The 18,686-nt window shown below is 51.7% G+C and overlaps 1 protein-coding gene across 1 annotated transcript in view; it reads left to right on the top strand.

Moving 5' to 3' along the window:
• Positions 1 to 18,684, top strand: part of LOC129524670 (immunoglobulin superfamily member 3-like) — a 52,756-nt gene extending 34,072 nt beyond the window's left edge. Inside the window, exons 10-14 of the mRNA XM_055350947.2 lie at positions 9,688 to 10,098; positions 15,479 to 15,548; positions 17,492 to 17,560; positions 17,777 to 18,058; positions 18,602 to 18,684. Of these exons, the coding sequence (XP_055206922.2) occupies positions 9,688 to 10,098; positions 15,479 to 15,548; positions 17,492 to 17,560; positions 17,777 to 17,822 (596 nt within the window). The 3' untranslated portion in view covers positions 17,823 to 18,058; positions 18,602 to 18,684. The remainder of the gene's footprint in view (positions 1 to 9,687; positions 10,099 to 15,478; positions 15,549 to 17,491; positions 17,561 to 17,776; positions 18,059 to 18,601) is intronic.
• The last annotated feature ends 2 nt before the right edge of the window (positions 18,685 to 18,686 follow it).

Genomic DNA, 18,686 nt, shown 5'->3' with positions numbered 1-18,686 from the left:
CCTGCCAGGTTAGAAGCTGGTGGAGGGTGGAGCCCAGGCGGTAGGCTCCTGTGTTCCTTCCCTCACCCAGCCTATGCCTCGGCTAGGACAGATACCTGTGCAGGCAAGGGCAAGGGTTTGACTTTGCAAAGATGGTTGGAACGTCTTGCCAAAGGGATTTTTCTGTCCACTAACAGCCATGGTTAGGGCCTGACCTGGTCTTCCCGACTACTTTAGGTGGCCACAGTGTTGTTTTCATCAACATGAGGTTAAATAACGGTAACCTTTGGGTTTCTCCTTCACCTCTTCCAACCCCATAACAGAGTTCTGTTCTGTACCAGATTTGGAACAAGTGAGTTGTATAAATGATGAGACTGTTCCCTTGGCCAACGAGAGCCTAAACTTTGACTGACAAGAGGCCCAGAGAAGAGGCTGTTTTACTTAAGTGGATTTTCAGGTTAGTGGAAGGTTAAGCAGAGACCCCATTTTATGTGAACCCTTGTTGTGGAAAATGTCGACGTACCTACTTGCCTGCGTTATTGAGTGGGAAATTAGGATTGTAATTGCACCTTTTTTGGTCCCCTCTGGCTCTCAAAGTCAGTTTTCTGAGCAGCATTGCCCATCACATGGTTCTGCAGCTGTAGAAGGTAGAGGAGATGCTGACCTCAAGACCTTGTCTGACATTGCCTTTTTGAATCCATCCCTAGTATTTGCCTGTTTCTGGTACTACTTGGAATCTAAGACTGGAGTGCCTAAGGGAAGAATACAGAATGAGTTCATTGAAGGTTCTAATTATTTGGATTAATTTATGGTGTTACTAAAGGCAGACAGGGAAAAATATGTATGAAGTACCTCTTGGATGCCAGGTTTGTGCTTAGTGCTTTCCTCATGTTTCCTTTTTTAAATTTATCCAACAACCTAATAATGTAGGTGTTTGTATCCCTATTTTGCTAATGAGGAAACCAAGGCTCAAAGTGGTCAGGAATCTTGATGGAGGCAAGCCAGCTGGTTAAGGGGCAAAACTGAGATTTGAACTGAGATTGGAGCCCAGGTATCTCTGACTTCCATAGAGCAAACATTTTCCTTTATACCATAATTGCCTCCTGGGTAAAGTAGCTGGAGGGTTGGGAGACCCCAGATCTGCTCTGAGGTTGTCTTTGTGTCTTGGGTGTCTCGAGTTGGTTTCTGTTGTGTTTTCACTGTAAAATGAGAATGAACAGTGGTTGGCAGAGGAGACTTATGAGTATCACTGTACTTGGGCTGTTATGAGGCTTCTACTTAAAGGTGCACAGTAATATACTTTTATGGCCCTTTGGAGGCTAGGAAGAGCAAAGGTGGGTGCTTGAGGCCGTGCAGGACTCCCAGAGGACAGCTGAGGCACCAGGAGAGTGCATCCCCTTAAGTGTTACTGTCTCTTCTCTATTAAATATTTATGCATTTAGCACTTAATATTTTCCAGAGAGCTTCATAAGAGTTTTTACTCTTTCCTGTATACTTTGGTGCTGGCGCATTGATTTTGGGGAAATAGAAGTGGAAAAATACATGAGAGCTGACTGTGTGCTGGAGACTGTTGGACACTTGGTGTATATTATCTCACTTAATCTTCACTGCAACCCTGGGAGGAACATATTGCTTTCCCATTTTATAAATGAAGTAACAGAGGCTCTGAGAGGTTCTCAGTTCCTCAAATTAAACACCTAGTGAGTGGGGGGAAGTTGGGATTTGAATCCAGGTGTGCCTTGTTTAAAAGTAATTGCGGTAGGGAGACTTTGACCTTTTTAAAGGCTATGCAATCAGAGATTCTTCTTTCTGCATTCAGTTAATGCTGTCCTTTACGGAAGAATTTTCTCCTTGTAGATTGATGATGTGGAGGAGTTATGGCACTAGCGTTACTGGTAGTAACAACAGTGGCAGCTGATATTCACTGAGCATTTCTTGTAAACCACTGGGAATGCTTTACACATAATAACTTAGTTCCTTGTTTCTTAATCCATGCAGTGCTGTGAGGGGGACCGTTTTACCCAACTTCACAGATGAGGACACTGACACAGAAGTTACATAAATTGCCCAGTGTGCCATAGTAAGTGGCAGAGCCAGGATTCAAGTCCAGACAGGCAGTTTGGCTCCAGAGTCCAAGTTCCTAATTTTATTATTATATGTTCTAGACAAGTGCTTTTCTTCTCAGGAATCTTCTTTGGTACCGTATGCTTGTATTTAAAGTTTCCTCTCTCTGGTTAACCACTCCTGATTTCCTAATCCCCTTTAGCAAATCCTTAAATTTGTTTTTTGGAAGTTGGGGTCATAAGACACTGGTAGAGGTTCCTCAAGACACAGTTTGCTGATGGTGTAGAAGTTTTATCTTGTGCCTCTTTTAACTCCTGATTCTTCCAGCTTCTGCTACAAGGTGGCTCTAAGACATGGGGATACCAGCGCTATCCTCTCTTCTTTTGCTCTCCCTGCATACCTTGCCCCTCAAAACACAGATTCTTAGCCCTGCTCTGTTGTCTTCCATAGAAGTGTCCCCTGCTACCCCCGTTTTAAAGAATATTGTGTTAAATATTCGTATTCCATCAGAATCAAATAGGAACCCAGGGACTGTTGACTCACTCATGCTGGTCCATTTACCATCAGCCTTCCACTGCTTTGATATCATTTATCACAGCAAGCTTCTTTGTGGTCTGTGCCCCAGACTCGTCCCTGCTGATCCTGCCCCCATATCAGTATTCATCAGAATCTCTGGTTGGATGGCACAGTTGACTTGTGGATCTGTTATTTGACCATGCCCTGTGTGTGCTTCCTGTTGCATTTGCACATCCCTAACAGAATCTTCAAGGAATGCCATCACTGTCATGTTGCCATTGATCTAGCTTCGTCTGATCCCCATTGATCACATAGTGTGACCCCTCAAGGGGTGCTTAGGCAAGACTTTCAGCCAGTTCACATATTTGATTGTTAGCTCTTAATCAGTTTTCTCTTTTAATTGTAAAGCATAATTGCCTTGCTTCCTTCTGATTTTCTTTAGCTCAAAACGCCCTCCAATTACACATCCCTAAATACAGAAGCAGTAAGGGAAATGTCAGCACTCATTTTTCAAATGTTTATGACAATATCTTGGTTTGGCTATTAAAATTGACAAAGCCATAAGCAAGCTCCCATGAGGACAGCCTCCAGTGGTGGAAAGCTGACTTGTCAGAGGGTGTATTCTGCTGGGATTTTACTGATGGGCACTCAGGATGAATATTTAATACCCTCTGGATGTTGCCAAATCGGTTTTCTTCTATTTCTTATTGCTGACCTGGCAGATTGGGATAGCAGAGGGCTTTTCTTTGACTTCCATGAGTCCAGAGCATGTGAACACTGGCTCTCCTTTCACATTCTGAGGGATGACTGCCCCATCCCTCAGAGGACTGGCCTCTGCCTTCTTTCAGGGGAGTCTGGGGTTCTCCTTCTTCCATCCCAGGTGGCTTCTGCCTGTTGTCTGTGCCAAGATAGAATGGGCATGAGTGCAAGAGCCCTAAGATGAGAGCCCAGCCCCTCCCAGATGCCTCAGGCCTGTTGTCATGGTAACACCGGGGCACTTGTTATTGGCATCAACGAGCCAGGGTCACTGCCCTGCCTGCAGACAGGTAAGGCAGGGTAGGGCACATCTGGGTAACCTTCATTAGCTATTTCCACCTGCAGACTCTTGCTGCTTTCACCTTGCCCCTCCCTCCCTGTCTCTCTGCATGCATTGAGCACCTACTAAGTGCCAGGTTGCCATGCTGGTGAGGCTGCTGAGATGGGTGTGTCACATTCCTGCCTTGCGGGCTCTGTGGGAGGCAGGAGGCCTAGGGACAGAGGAGAGCAGAAAAGCATTACAGGTGTGGAGGCAGAGCCAGCACAGGGCATGAACACGGGGCAGGGGGCAGGGGGCGTGAGGAGGGAATGGGGTAGGGGTGAGGGTGGGAGGTTGGGAAGGAGGAGTGGAGCATTTCAGGCTCAGAGAAGAGTGTGAATAAAGATAGTCATGGAGGGTGGGAGCAGCATGCTTATCTTGAGATGACTAAAGCATGGGGTCTGGGAGGGGTTCACCCCCAGGCAAGCTGGCAGGGATCAAGAAGTCCCTTTTGCACATGGGAGCATGGGGTGAGGGTGGGCATATGTAATAGCTAAAAGCAAGAACAGACCAGACGGCCTCGGTTTGAATCCCAGCTCTACCACTAAGCCAGCTGTGTGACCTTGGGCAAGTGTCTTTATAAAATTGGGAATAATATTTATTTCATAGGATTGGTGAGGACCAAATAGTTAATATCTATAAAGTGCTTAGAATAGTGCTGAGCACATAGGACCAGATGAAAGTTTGCTAAATAAATAAGAACATCCTAAACTCAGAAATTAGGACTTTAGCTCATACCCAGATCATATACTGCATTTTTGTAATAATTTATAATATTCCCTTTACCCAGAAATGAAATTCATATACAATATAACATTCCTAATCATATCTTTAAAATTTGCTATACTGTCCTAGTTGTGGGATAAAGAAAGTATTTTTTTTTATAAAGTAGTTCACAGTAAAATGTGTTTCAATGTGTAAATGCTCAGGACAGCTATGCTAGGAGGCACAGTCACAGTCAACGCTGTCCCTAAATGCACACTAACAGTCACCGTATCAGACTTGGCACCATGAGCAGGACTGCCATCCTGACAGGGTTTCTGAAGTCCTGAGTAACTCTTGCTACAATTCTGAACAAAACAAAGGAAAATCCTCTCTTGACTGACCTGGCATATATTAAAACCATGCAAAATAAAAGTATTGTGATTATAGTAAAATGAAAGTAGGTTCTAGGCTCAGAGGCATAATTTTTGCCCACATGAATGTCATTTGAAAGTCACACAGGACACGAGGCAGAGTTTTGTTGCATGGAGTTGTCCCATATATGATTTTACATCTTTAATGGCTTTATTCTATTGAATATATACCCCTCCCCAAATCAATATGGCAACCAGAGACCTGCTTGCAATTAGCTGCCTTATTGAGAACTGCTGTCATGGACTGTGGGGTGGGCAGCTGTGGGCAGTAGCATGCCCCATTTGCCATTTAGGGAAATCCCCTGGCTGTGGCTAGGCCGAGAGGGAGGGAGTGTCACATGCAGGCCAATTATAAGAGCCTGAGAAGGAGATCATTGAGGGCCCAAATAGGGAATGGTCATGTGGAGAGAGCAGGGAGCCAAGGGGTGTTAAGGACAGAGGGACTCAGGGGTAGTAACAGTTTGACTGGCAGGCGCCTGTGCCACTGGCTTCCCATGCAGCTCACCCTGCATTCTTTCCTTGTCTCTCATCTGACTTGCTTCTCTCCACTTGAAACATCTCTCCTGCCGCAGACACTGGCCGCCTCTATCTCTAGCATTACTGTCTGTTGTCTTTAATAAAGAGCAGTGTCTTCCTCCCTCAGTGCCCATCTCTTTGCACCTGCCACTCTGGCTGCTGCTCACACCACTGCACAGAAACCGCTTTCTCCAGACTTACCGGCAACCACCTCAGCAGCACAGCTGTTGCTTCTCAAACTTGAATGTGCATCAGAATCAATTGGAGGGCTCATGAGCCTGCAGGTTGCTGAGCCTTACTCGCAGTTTTTCTGACTTAACAGGTGCTGGCAAATTCCCAGGTGATGCTGATCTGCAGATCCATGGCATGCACCCTGAGGGCCACAGGTGGTCAGGATCAAGTACAAGTTGCAGGCCCCTTCTAGTGTGGCTGAAGCTTACCTTTCTAACCTCATCCACTACACCTGAGCACTTGCTCCTCCTTGAATAGAGTGCACAGGGTAGTTGTCATCTTTCTTCACTTGTCCCCTCTCTCTGGCGTGCCCTTTCACTCTCCTTCTCCACTTGTTTCTCAGGGCCTAGCTCAGAGGCCACATACCTTTTGAAATGTTCTCTTTTCTATCAAAATCAGAATTGCCCCTCCTTTTAAAAAGTAACCACATTTATTCAACTATTCATTGATTAGTTTAACAATGATTGGGTCAGAGTCCCTGCCCTGCATATGCTTAGAATTTTGTAAGAAAGAGAAGACTTTAAAAATTACCTTCGTTGTAAGGCAGCAGTAACAGCTATAGTGGAGCATAAGGGAATCCTTTATTGAAGAAATAAATGAGTTTTGAGTGAGAATAGCACGCACAGAGTGGAATCTGAAGGGAGGGTAGGCTGGCTGAGAAAGCTGCTGCTGGTCTCCGCTGTGGAGTTCTTCCCTCTTCCTGTTGTCTCACCTTGAAACCACCCTACCCTGGCTTGTAACAAACGCAACAGCCTCTCCTACCATACAAAACACAGATCTTCCAAGTTTTAATCACAAGCCTGGGAAGGAAACTCTCCAGCTGCAGAAAGAAAGGGCCACTCCCTCAAAGCAGGGCCTGGCCCCTGGGGGCTGCTGTGAAGGCAGCTGCTGGCGTGAGCAGGAGCAGCTCTCAGACCCTCTTCCTGTCTCTTGCTGGATTCTTTCTTCCTCCTGCCAATTCACTGTTGGGGGTTAACCAAGCCTCACTCTTTTCTTTCACGTCTGCATTTATGGGCTCTCAAAGCCCGTTCACTCACACGCCAAGTCCAGGGTTTCTCAGGCTTGAAGCTACTTGTGAATCACCTGGGGATCTTGTTAAAGTGCAGATTCTGACTTACTGGGTCTGGGGTGGGGCCTAAGAGTCTGCATTTCTAACAAGCTCCCAGTGCTGCTGGTCTGAGAACAGCACTTTGAGCAGGAAGATTACCACTTATGCTTGACAACTCCCAATCTAAGTGTTGAACTTTGAACTTGGGACAAGGCACAGAAACCAAAAAGGAATGAAAATAGCTAAAATTCACTGGGTGTTTGTTATATACCAGGTTCTGTGCTCAACTCTTTTTATAGACAATTGCTTTTAGTCTGCACAAAACTCCTAATGGAGATAGAGACATTGTTCTTATTTTGCAGATGAAAACACCTGTGGTCTCTAAGTGGGCAGGGCTCTCCTAGCTCTGTGGAGGAAGGTGGTGCACGCAAGCTGTACACCACCCAGGGCAGGGCTCTGGCAGGACATGGGAGGGCTCCCTAATTATATGTGGAGATTCCAGTCTCCCCTGTGCCTCAGGAAAGGTCCTACGTGCCCTGGAGATGTGGGAGGAAATCCAGAGCATAGAATAAGAGCTGACCCCTTGCCCACCTGTCAGACATGCACCAAATTTAAAAAATGCCTCTCTTTCAAGCTTCTCAACACTTCACAATATTTTGACACGGGAAGGAAAAAAAATGGAAATGCTTTGGAACATTTCTCTTCCTTGAATTCTTGTTCTCAGACCATGTGACTGAATAGAAGTTTACTCACAGGATTCCAGTTTAACATATGCAGTTACTGTAGCAATTGAGGTTTCCTTAGTAACAGTTGCAAAAATAATCCAGTCCCAATTAATAATACATTTTAAACCTCATTCTACTCCATGCTGAACAACCCAGTTTTTTTGGCCAAGTACCAGATAATTCAGGTGGTGTCATTTACACTGATATAGATATCATTTGCATGCGGTGAATTGGGTTGGAAAAGAATGAAAAGGGAGCCGGTTGTTTCAAGTATTATAGGAATCCAATCTGAAAAGTCGACTGGCAAGTGAATGCAAATCTAACTTCCAGAGCTTGGGAGCTTAATGGTAAACCCTGTCCTGGATTCCTAGTGTGCCCTAGAGGACTTTCTGCATTTGAAGAAGGGAGAAGGCAGAAGATTGGACTTGCTAACAAAAAAGATGAACCCGGGAGTGTGGGGCCGTGGCACACAGGATTTCTCTCTAAGTGGTGCCTGGTGTGTTCTTGATGGCGTGAGAAGGTCTGTGGGTTTGTGAATTCAACAAGTCTTCCTGGAAAGAATGTCTGATTCACCGCCGGGAGATGCTCCGCAGTGTTGCTCAGTCATGGCATTGGGAATTGGACTTTGCCACACCTTGGCTTGCTAAATCCTTCCATCCATTCAGAACATTTGTCTGTGTGTTACAGGGAGACCAAGTGGCAGTCTGTGGCTTTCACAAGTTTTGGTTCTGTGATGCATGGGACTCAATCAACCCTTGATGCTGCCAAACCAAGCTTAAGCCAGCTGGCAGACCAGGGTCATGACCAGTGGGCTGGGTCCTGGGTCTGGATGCAGTTCCTGGGGTTGAGCTGGACTAAAGAGACAAGAGTCTGACCAGCAGAGTGCTGGAGCCTGGCCAGGCATCCCTGCCCTGCCCCTGCCCCTGCCCTCCACACAAGCTCGGTTGGAGGAGGCCTAGGTTGCTGTCCCTGGGTGGAATCTGCACCTTGCCCCTGCTTTCTTTCTCAGCTGGGAAGTGGTTTGGTCCCTGTGGCGGAAAAACTAAGTGTGAAGAGAGTGGTGGAGGTGGAACAATGCTTGTGTTATTAGTTCCCTAAGAGGAACTTAGAATTGTTTTTTTTTTTTTTTTCATTTTTAGTAGCATGAGAGGCGTGGGTGGGGGAATGCAGAGCCAAGGTTAATGATGATAGGGTGGGTGAGATCTCAAATCACCTTCCTAAGATGGATTTCATTAGACCTTGGCTTCTTGCCACTGGCAAGGTGAACATCGTCATTAATTAGCTGCTGGGGAGGCGCTCCACAGGCTGCCCTCTTGTCTGTTTTTGGAGCGGGACAGTGAGGAGAAGGGAGGATTGCAGTTGGCTTTGCCTTGTCCCGTGGTTTACTGTCTTCTCAGCCTTCTCTCTCACTCCCCTAGAGGAAGCCGCCTCTCCCCGCCCCCGCAGCATCCTCTAATTACCTGTTGCCGTGTTTCTCCAATGTGCTCTCATTCGCTCACCCACTCATTCACCTATTTCAGCAAACACTGATCAAATGCTTTCCTGGCCCAGGTGTTGTGCTAGGCTCTGGGGGTGCAGCGATAAGAATGTCTGCTAGGCCTTCCGCCCCATGAGGGTTGGGACTCTGGCTTACTCTTCAGGGCATCCCCAGCACTTAGCATCCTGTGGGAAACTGAGTGGGCACTCCGTAAATACTGGTTGATTGAGTGGAAAGAGCTTGATCCCTGCCCTGCGGGAGCTCACCATCTAGGATATGGGAGAGAGATGTGAGGACACACAGCCCAAAGATATATAGAGGGTGCTGAGGAAGGGTATGGAGCCCAGGGGGATGGGAATGAGGGATAAGTGGAGAGAAGGGTGAGGGTGGGAGGTGGCAGAAGGAGACTGGCAGAGAGGACAGCAAGGGCAAAGGCCAGCACTCAGGGAAACTGCACCAGGGGTGTGCGCCTGTGGAGGGTGCCTGAGGGTGAGTCGTGAGAGATGAGTCAGGACACTTGGGTGAAGGCCAGATCCTGAAGGGACTTTGTGCTGTGAAAGGGAATTGTTTCTCTCTAGCCCATAAGTAGTTCAGAGCCACTAAACTTCTCAAGCAGAGACCTGATATAGCTAGATTTGTACTTCAGCAGGATCACCCTCAGAGGCCCTGTGATGGTGGGCTGTGCACGCAGTGGATAGGGGAGAGATGGTGAAGGTCTAAGCCAGGCACATGGCAAGGAGGAGACAGGGAAGGATATTTAGCGGTGGCCTGGGCTCCGTGCTGCCTTCCTCACACTGAAGCCAGTCGGTGTTAAATCCCCCAGGAACTGTGCTGGAGGAAAACTGACTCAGAGCCTCAAGGTGGATGGGCCACGTTTCTGGGAGTCTGTGGTGATTCCTGTGTTCCCCTTTCCTTTGCAGTGACAAAGCTGCAGGTGAGCAAATCGAAGAGGACCCTCACCCTGGTGGAAAACAAGCCCATTCAGCTGAACTGCTCAGTCAAGTCTCAGACCAGCCAGAACTCCCACTTTGCGGTGCTCTGGTATGTCCACAAGCCCTCAGATGCCAACGGCAAGCTTATCCTGAAGACCGCCCACAACTCCGCCTTCGAATATGGTACTTACGTGGAGGAGGAAGGCCTGAGAGCCAGGCTTCAGTTTGAGAGGCATGTGTCGGGGGGCCTGTTCAGCCTCACCGTCCAGAGAGCCGAGGTCAGCGACAGCGGCAGCTACTACTGCCACTTGGAGGAGTGGCTGCTGAGCCCCAACTACGCCTGGTACAAGCTGGCAGAGGAGGTTTCTGGGTGCACAGAAGTCACTGTGAAACAGCCAGGTAAGGCCGCAGGGCACGGCTGTCCTGGGCCAGTGGGTTTAGTGCAGAGACTGCCTGGGGGTGGGTGGGGCTCTGTGGGGCTGGTGTGGAGAGACTGTCTGCAAGGTGCATGCTGAGTGTGGGTGCAGGTACACAGACCATCACCCTAGCACACTGCAATCCCATCCATTTTACCTGCAGTGGGTCCTGATGCTGACGGCAGACTCATGGAAGCATCCTTGACCCTGCTTCTGTGGATAGCATCTTCACCAAGGAGCAGGGCAGCTATGGTTAGCAAAATGTGGCAAGGCAGGGTTCATGGCAGCTCCTGAATCTTCTTCTGGGTTTGCAGCTTGCACCCTGAATCTTGGGCTGACACCAGCTCCACACCCAGAGTTCCTACCTAGAAGGCATTTTCTGGTCTTATGCATCTGCATCCCCCTTCTTCCTTAGCTCCCAGCCCAGCCCAGACAAGTCTTTCCTGTCTCCAAACTGAATCATTCCTCCTCTGGCCCTTCCTCGACCCCATGGTGTAGCCCTTATTCCTCTCCCTCACAGGTGGCACTCAACCTCTGCCAGAATGCTTCCAGGGAGGTAGAGCTACTCACTCTGCAAGCCTCAGTTCCACTTTTGGGCAGCTCCAATTGTTGAAAAGTTCACTTTCCTGTAATTTCCCTTTTGAGATCTGCCCATGGAAAAACCAAAGAGAAGTCTGCGTCATTTCCTTTCAAATACATGAAATGTATGCCCCTTCTCTGTTAAAAATCTCTAGTTCTTTCAACTTCTCACATAGTGTAGCCTTAAGGGCCTCTCCATCCCTCATTCTCACATCCCTACAATTCGTTGTTGTCTCTGCCTGTCCTTCCTGATGGGCCATGGAGGGTGCTGTGTTGCCACTCTTAGCCTTGCTAAGAGTGACAATTCTGGCAGGCTGCAGACCATGTGTGGACCTTGATCTGAGGGCTTAGAGGCTTCGGCCTGCCAGCCCTGTGGGGGCACCCACCCTATCTCATCTCATTGAATGGGGCAGAGCAGGTGAGGGCATGATGGACGGATGGGCCTCATCCCCCTGCTTCCGTTGCCTGGGGTCCTCGGTCAGCCTGTCTGCTCAGACCCCTGAAACTGGGGGTTGAGGAAGGACCCTCCTGGATCACGTGACTCCGTTCAGTCCAGTTGACCAGGGTCCTTGGAGTAACAGCTCCTAGAGCCCAGCCTATAGCCCTGAAAGTTGGGGAGAGGGCCTGTTAGGAGAAGCATCCCCTGCCTTGGGGTTGTAGAGGTGATCTAGGCTCCTCAGACCTTGTGGGGCCTCAGATGCTTACATCTCCAGCTCCTCCTGGCATGGGCATCTGGCTGCAGCCCAGATCTGTGGCCCCATCTCCCAGGGAACCTTTGGTCTAATCTGCCTCCCGCTGAAACCCAGCCTCATTCAGCCCCACCGAGGCTTTCAGAGTTCAGGTCTCTCATTCAGGGTTTGAGACCCCACCGGGCTCAGAGAGACCTGCAGCCTGCAGCGGTCCCAGATCACACAGCCCCAGGGATGGGACCAGGAGCCAGCCCACATCCCACCTGCAGCAGTTCCTGTGCCTTTAAAGCCTCCCCTCCTCCCTGCCCCGCCCCCAGGCCACTGGGGGAGGGAAGGAGGAGCTGGGTCACAGCAGGGAATCTTAGCTTGGTTTTGGTGTGCTGCTGGACGACCAGACCGGGCGTCGGGTGGGCCCAGAAGTGAGAGCAGTTGGCTGCGCCCCAGTGCTGTGTGACCCAGAGGCGCCACTCACCCTCTCTGAGCTGGTGGACATCATAGGTGGGGGAAGCTCAGGTCAGGGCACTCCCATGAGTGTCTGGAGTCCTGAGTCCCATTCTCAGCTCTGCCATATGCTTGCTGCGCTCTAGAGGAGTTCCTCTTCCTCTCCGAGCCTCGGTTTATGTACCCGTGCAGTGGGAGTGAGTTGCACTTTGGGGTGAAGGGGGCAAGACTTGTGTGGGCGCATCCTGCAGAGGGATCCCACAGAAGGGGAGAGCCCTGGGTTCTTTATCCGACTGGGTCTGGGCTGGTGGGGGGGGGGCTCTGTTTCTTGGCTGATGAGTTTACGTGAGTTCGAGTGAGGTATGTGGGTGGGTGAAGGAGGGCTGGGGGCAGTCACCTGACTTGTGCGAAGAAGCTCTTGAGAGAGCCGTGGCTTCTTGGAATTAAGAGGAAAGAGTGCAGCATGAACAAACAGGCCCTGGAGGATCTGGCAGCCCTGAGTGGGGGTGGGGGGCCAGCTCTGGAGTACAGCCAGAGCTGTGATGGGGTTGGGGGACCGTGTGTCCTTGGGCCATGCTTGCCTCGCTCCTGGGTTCTGTTTGTGGCTGTGGATTGGTGTGGGGCAGGGCCAGTTGTGCGAGGGGTCATTGCCCAACTCCAGGGGGCACCTGCTACCTCTCAGCTATATATATAGGGATATATATAGTTCTTTCGACAGGTTTCCAGCAGGTAGTGGTTATTAAATCTTACTGAAGGGGTGTTTTTTCTGATTCTCAACTCTGTGCCGCAAGGGTGGAAACTGTGAGAGACAGATTCCATCTCCACATCTGGGTAGTAAGCATCCAGTCCAGGGGTGTAGACGGTCCTGGGGAAGCAGCCAGAGATCTGTACATTCTCATATCCAGGGATAGCGACTCCAGGCTGGGGGCTGGCAGGGTAAGGGGTGGGTGGGTCCTGGGCTCACCCGCAGGTCTGCAGACATCCTGGAGCCAGCTGACCTTGGTAAATCCCTTTTGTCTAAGCTTCAGTTTCCTGCCTGTGAATGGGGTTGGGGCTGTGCTTTGGTTTCACCTTTGTGGCTCTGGGGTTGTGGTGACAAAGCCATCAAGCTGGGCTGAAGGATTAACCAGGAAACCTCAGACTGGCTGCCATGTCTACCTCTTCCTCCTACTCCTCTCTCTGCTGCATCCTGGGAAGCTGCTCTGCTCAGCCTAGATGAGGCTCAGTTGTGTGTGTGTGCACGTGCTTGCACGTGTGTTGGAAGTGGGTGGTATTGATACCAGAGTCAGTGTCTCTGGGTGAGTGAGGCTTGCACATTTCTCGGGAAAGGGAACTCACTACCTTATGTGCCCAGGACAAGAGCTGTGGGGTCTGGAGAAGACTTCTAGGCCAGCCCCTGCAGTCTTTCCTCAGGTGACATGGCTTCCCCAGACCCACTTACCCCTAGGTGCCCTCTCTGCATTCAGGGGTAGAGGGCTGACTGGGACAGAATGTGACACACTCAGCATGTGAGGAAATGCCTCCTTCATTCTGTAGGCCCTACCTCTATTAACATGTCCTTTGATAAAGTGCCTCCCCTCCTGTCTCCCCTCTCTGGAATCCTCAGCTGCTGCCAGGCTTCAGCTGTACCCTATTGAAGGCAGCTCTGTCTCCCTACTTTCCCCAGCCCAGGGTTTTCCTTTTGGGGTCAGCTGCAGGGATCTGGGCCATCCTTTACCCACTCAGACTTTCTTCCTGCCCACCTGCTGCTGTGAATCCTGTATGTCATATATATGTGTGTATATATATATATAATTATTATATTTATGTAATTTATATAATATATTATAATATATAAATATATAGTATTATATATAAAATTATACTTTAAGTTCTAGGGTACATGTGCACAACGTACAGGTTTGTTACATATGTATACATGTGCCATGTTGGTGTGCTGCACCCATTAACTTGTCATTTACATTAGGTATATCTCCTAATGCTATCCCTCTCCCCTCCCCTCACCCCACGACAGGCCCCAGTGTGTGATGTTCCCCTTCCTGTGTCCAAGTGTTCTCATTGTTCAATTCCAACCTATGAGTGAGAACATGCATGTCTTATATGCTCTCAGGCAGAGAGGAAACTGCTGAGCAGGGCAGGGGACAGAGCCCTGTGGCTCTCCACTTTAGACCCCTCCCGGCTGACTGCCATGGAATGCAGCCACTTAGCAGGGCCAAATCCCCTGATGTTCCTGTTGGCTGTCTAGCCTTCAGGGACAGGTCATGGGGCCTTGGTTCCTGCCCTGTCATCTTCCCAGTCACCCTGATCTTCAGGGGGAGGAATAGCCTGAGAAAGGGCTTGTTCATAGCACCTCCATCCTAGGGCTATTGAGGATCTCACAGTTGTGTGTCTGGTGGGTTCTGTCCAGAGCCCGTTTGAGAGCAGTGGATGACAGGACAGGCCTATGTGACCCAGGCAGGCAGCAATATTGGGTCAGCCTTCATGTCCCCTTCTGTCAGCTTGGGGCAGCCTGGAAGGATGATTGTGGGGTAGGTGTTATGGGCATGAAATAGACCTCAGGTGGAGGCTGCAGGGGCTCTCCGGCACTGTAGACACAGCAGGCCAGGATCAGGGGAGGGAGCCATGACTCAGGGAGACTCTGGCCCATATCCTTGGCAGATGAGGGCCACAGGGGAATGGGCAGCACTGTCCAAAGTCCCCTGGGCTGGGTCCGCAGCTGTTCCTGGCTCAGACTTCTTGGTGGGCTGGTCAGAAACATGCAGTAACTTGGGGCAGTTACTAGGTGGCCAAGTCTGCACTGCTTGGCTCTGTGAGCTTGGGCCAGCTCAGGCCCTCTCTGGGCCCTGCCTTTCTGGGCCGTTCAGGTGGTTCCTTGGGTCTGGGGTGCTAATGTTTCTGGATGGGCAGCAGAACCAGTCTGCACTCAGGGCCCCAGGCCATGTTCCCGGAACACACTTTTAGCATTGACAGCAGCGTGTGGTGAGGCCCCTTAGTCTGGGTTCTGGTCTAGTGCCAGGGGCACCACTACACCACCACCTCCAGAGCCATCTCTGGGACACTGGCTGTGAGTTCAGATGTTCTGAACAGGGACAGGGAGAGCCAGAGGGACCCAGCCTGGGGCTCACTGGAGGGGCTCGTGGGCAGACAGTGCCCTTTGGAGGGAACTGAGTCTGAAAGGAAGGAAACCCTTTCCCCGGCTCATAGCACCTGCCATCCAGGGCCCTGCCAGGGCTGCGTGAACTTTAGTCATGTGGTGACAGGCCGAGTCACCATGCCAAGTCACTGTGTGCCTCCTTGCTGCTGTGACGTCAGCTTCCCTATCCTCCCAGCCAGGCTGGATCTCTGTGAGAGGCCTGCCTGTCCTGCACCCTGTGTGGATGCCTCCCACTGTCCACCAGGGCTGCTGGGCACCCCCTGGCTGGTCTCTTGGACTAGGTAAGCTCATGGGTCCTCTGGCCGCTCCTGCTCTTTCCCTGCCTCTGCTCCTCCTCGGAGGTGGCCACCCCCAGATCCCACTCCCAATTCGGAGGCCCCCTGAGGAGTGCCGCAGGGGGCCGCAGGCGTGGCTCTGAGCCACTCTGGAGAGTGGGGGGGCCTAGCCAGTTCTGTGGCTGGGACTTTCCCAGGCAGACAAGTCTGTCTCTTCCTCCCCAGCGGGTGCAGCCCAGAACTGTCTTCTGAGGAAGAGGTGCTCTCCTGGGCCCCCACTGTCCCCAGGCCTCAGGTAAGCCCATCAGGGTCACAAGGAAGGGGTTCTGGGTTTGAGGCCAACCACGGCAGCTGACCTACTTTCTAGCCTCAGTTTCCCCTAGTGTGTGCAGCTCTCACACTGTTTGGGTGAGAACCAGGCCTCTGGGCTTGGACATTCTTTCAGTGAGTTTTGAGGGTGGAGGGATGGGAAATGGAAGCCCAGGACCTCAGCAGGGTGTCTTCTTCCAAGCCGGGGACATCTGCCTATGGGAGGCTGGGCCCACCCTCCCTTGCTGACCTGCCCTGGGAGGAAGGGACAGGGCCCAGCACTGCCTACTCCCCTCCCTGTTCTTCCCAGCAGTCTAAGCCTGGCTGGGTGCCCCCTGCTCCTCCAGGTGCCTACTTGGGCCTTTGGGTAGACAGATTAACAGACAGGGGAGGCTGGGTCATGGTTGGACCACCCCAGGACCCTGACCGGGGGCTCAGCTCATGACCCTGAGCCTGGGAGAGATGAGGCCATGCCCTCCAGGGCACTCAGCATGACCCGGCCCAGTGGACGGGACTGGGTAGCTTCCTTGGTGCAGGGGGCTGTCATGCTAGGACAGGGTCACTCACCAGGCCAGGCCCCTGCCCCATGACTTGTGGTGGAAATGTCCTTTTGTTTTTGTTTTTTGCTTTTGTTTTTTTGAGACGGAGTTTTCCTCTTGTTGCCCAGGCTGCAGTGCAGTGGTGCAATCTTGCCTCACTGCAACCTCCACCTACCGGGTTCAAGCAATTCTCCTGCCTCAGCTCCTGAGTAGCTGGGATTACAGGCACCTGTCACCATGCCTGGCTAACTTTTTGTATTTTTAGTGGAGATGGGGGTTTCACCATGTTGTCCAGGCTGGTCTCCAACTCTTCACCTCAGGTGATCCACCTGCCTCTACCTCCCACAGTGCTGGGATTATAGGCGTGAGCCACTGCACCCGGCCATGTGATGGGAATGTTCTGTGTCCATAATAGATGCTGCATATTGCTGGCCCAGCTCCTGAGGCTCTTTGGACCTCCAGGAATCGGTGTCTCTATCAGGAACGCTTAATCCTGACCCGGACTCCCGGCTGGGACCCAGGGTGTTGGAGTGGCAAGAGCACTGTCAGGCCTGGTGAAGGGTGTGAGCTGTCCAACGGGGCAAGGGGGAGGCAGGGCCTGTTCTGTAGTTGGACAGACAGAGCCCTCTAGCTGCTTTCTGGAAGACTGAAGGGAAGGCGATGTTGGAGGGAGGGAGTGCAGGCAGCGGCTGTGAGGGAGTTCAGGTCAGAAACAGGTGGCACCTGGATTCACGCTGTGGTGGTCACGGTGGGGATGAGGGGCTGCTTTGGATTGTGCTGGGGATGTGGGGTGGTGTGCTGCTGCATGACTACTGGCAGGTCTCTCTGCTCTTGGTGTCTGCATCCAGGGCTGGGAGGCGGTCAAATGTATCACACTATCGGCCCCAGGCCCACCAAGCCTGGGGAGGTGGCCACACTTCCACGATGGCATCTGGATGTTCCCTGTGTGTGGGGAGGGCACAGGGACTCCATTCGTAGACCACCTCGTGGACAGTGTGTCTGCCTCTGAGGTCAGACGCTCTGCACTGGGACAGGGTGGAGTGGAGGGAAACCCAGCTTGGGGCTCATTGGAGGGGCTTGCTGGCAGACACCTCCCTTTGTGGGAAACTGACTGTGGGAGAGGGGAACTCCATCCTCTGTCACCACATCTCTCTTCCCTGTTGTCACACCTGTCACCTGCTGCTATAGCCATGAGACTTCCCAAGGGTCACTGCTGCCACTCACTGCACAGCCTGGAAGGGAGTCCACAGGGGACATAGAGTGAGCAAGAGACCTGTGCCACTCAGGCCTCCTGGGGGTGTCCCCAGTGCAGCCATGATGATAATCACAGCTACCATTCACCAAGTCCTGCCCACAGTCTAACCTACTCTATTCACAACACTCCCAGCAGCAAGGCAAGTGAGGTGCTGCCGTCATCCAGGCTGGACAGTTCAGTGATTTGCCTGAGGCCCCACAGCAGGTGAGTGGCAAGTCCAGCGTCAGAGCAGGGCAGGCTGGCAGTGCCCCCTGAGCCCCCTTTGCCATGCTTACCACATGCACATCCTGGGCTTCTGCAGGAATGCCCTGTCCCCTACCTGCCCTGCTCCATGCAAAACCCTCTTTGAGCTGTGCCTGGGAGACGTGCTGAGAGAATTCATGGAAACAAATGTGTTACTGACAGCCTCTTTGCCTCCAGAGTTCAACAGGAGACAGAGAAACCAGCCAGAGGCAGAGGGAGGTAAGACGGAGTCCCCCAGAAAGGTCTGGGCTGCACGTGCTTCAGGTAACCTCCCTTGACCTTCACGAGAACGAGAAGGCTGCCTGATCAGAGAGTCTCTGAAGAAGATCCTGTGGCTACAGGCTTCAGCAGCATGTGAGGGAGACCCCAGTTATTTCCTCAGGTGTTTCCACCAAATCCTCCTGTCTTTCATGGCCAACATCCCAGGCAAGGCTTGGGGCCCCCGTCTGCTGCTGGACGGTAAGTCCTGGCCCCGTGGCAGTGAATCTGTGGGGTATTCTGATTGTGGGCACTATGGAAGCTAAACCCCATGCTCCAGGTGGGGTGGAGGGTCTTCAGAGGACTCCTGGACAGTGCCAGGCTCTAGGCTGAGGTGGGGGACACAGGAGAAACCAGGCCAGGCCCATCCCTACTGGAGCTTCTCCCTAAGCAGTGGAGGCTCAGCCACTGTGAGGTGGTAGGCAAGGCCCTGCAGAAAGAGGGGTGAGGAAATCTGGGGGCTCCCAGGAAGGGTCGCTGCTGGAGATGGGGTTCTTACCAGGATGGGCTCTGAAGATAAGCAGGGAGGATTTGGGAGGGCAGAGATGAGGCCCAGAGCTTCTGGCAGAGAGCATGGCCTGCGCAAAGGTCTGGGGGCCGGACAGCCTGTACGTATTCTGGGAAGCAGGAAGGAGACACAGGCCTTGTGTTTCTGAGCCCCGACTTTAGACTGTGCCCTGTTGGGGAGGGGCCAGGGAATGTCTGAGGCTGGGCCTGACCCTGCTCCTTACCCCGTGGGAGCAGCAGAGCCATGAAGAAGAAGTTAGTGGTGCTGGGCCTGCTGGCCGTGGTCCTGGTGCTGTTCATTGTCGTCCTCTGTCTCTGGCTG

The sequence above is a fragment of the Gorilla gorilla genome, chromosome 13 (genome assembly GCF_029281585.2).
Source record: "Gorilla gorilla gorilla isolate KB3781 chromosome 13, NHGRI_mGorGor1-v2.1_pri, whole genome shotgun sequence".
Classification (NCBI taxonomy): Eukaryota; Metazoa; Chordata; class Mammalia; order Primates; family Hominidae; genus Gorilla; species Gorilla gorilla.
The sequence above is the reverse complement of the archived record's forward strand: the minus strand, read 5'-3'. Positions and strand labels throughout refer to the sequence as shown.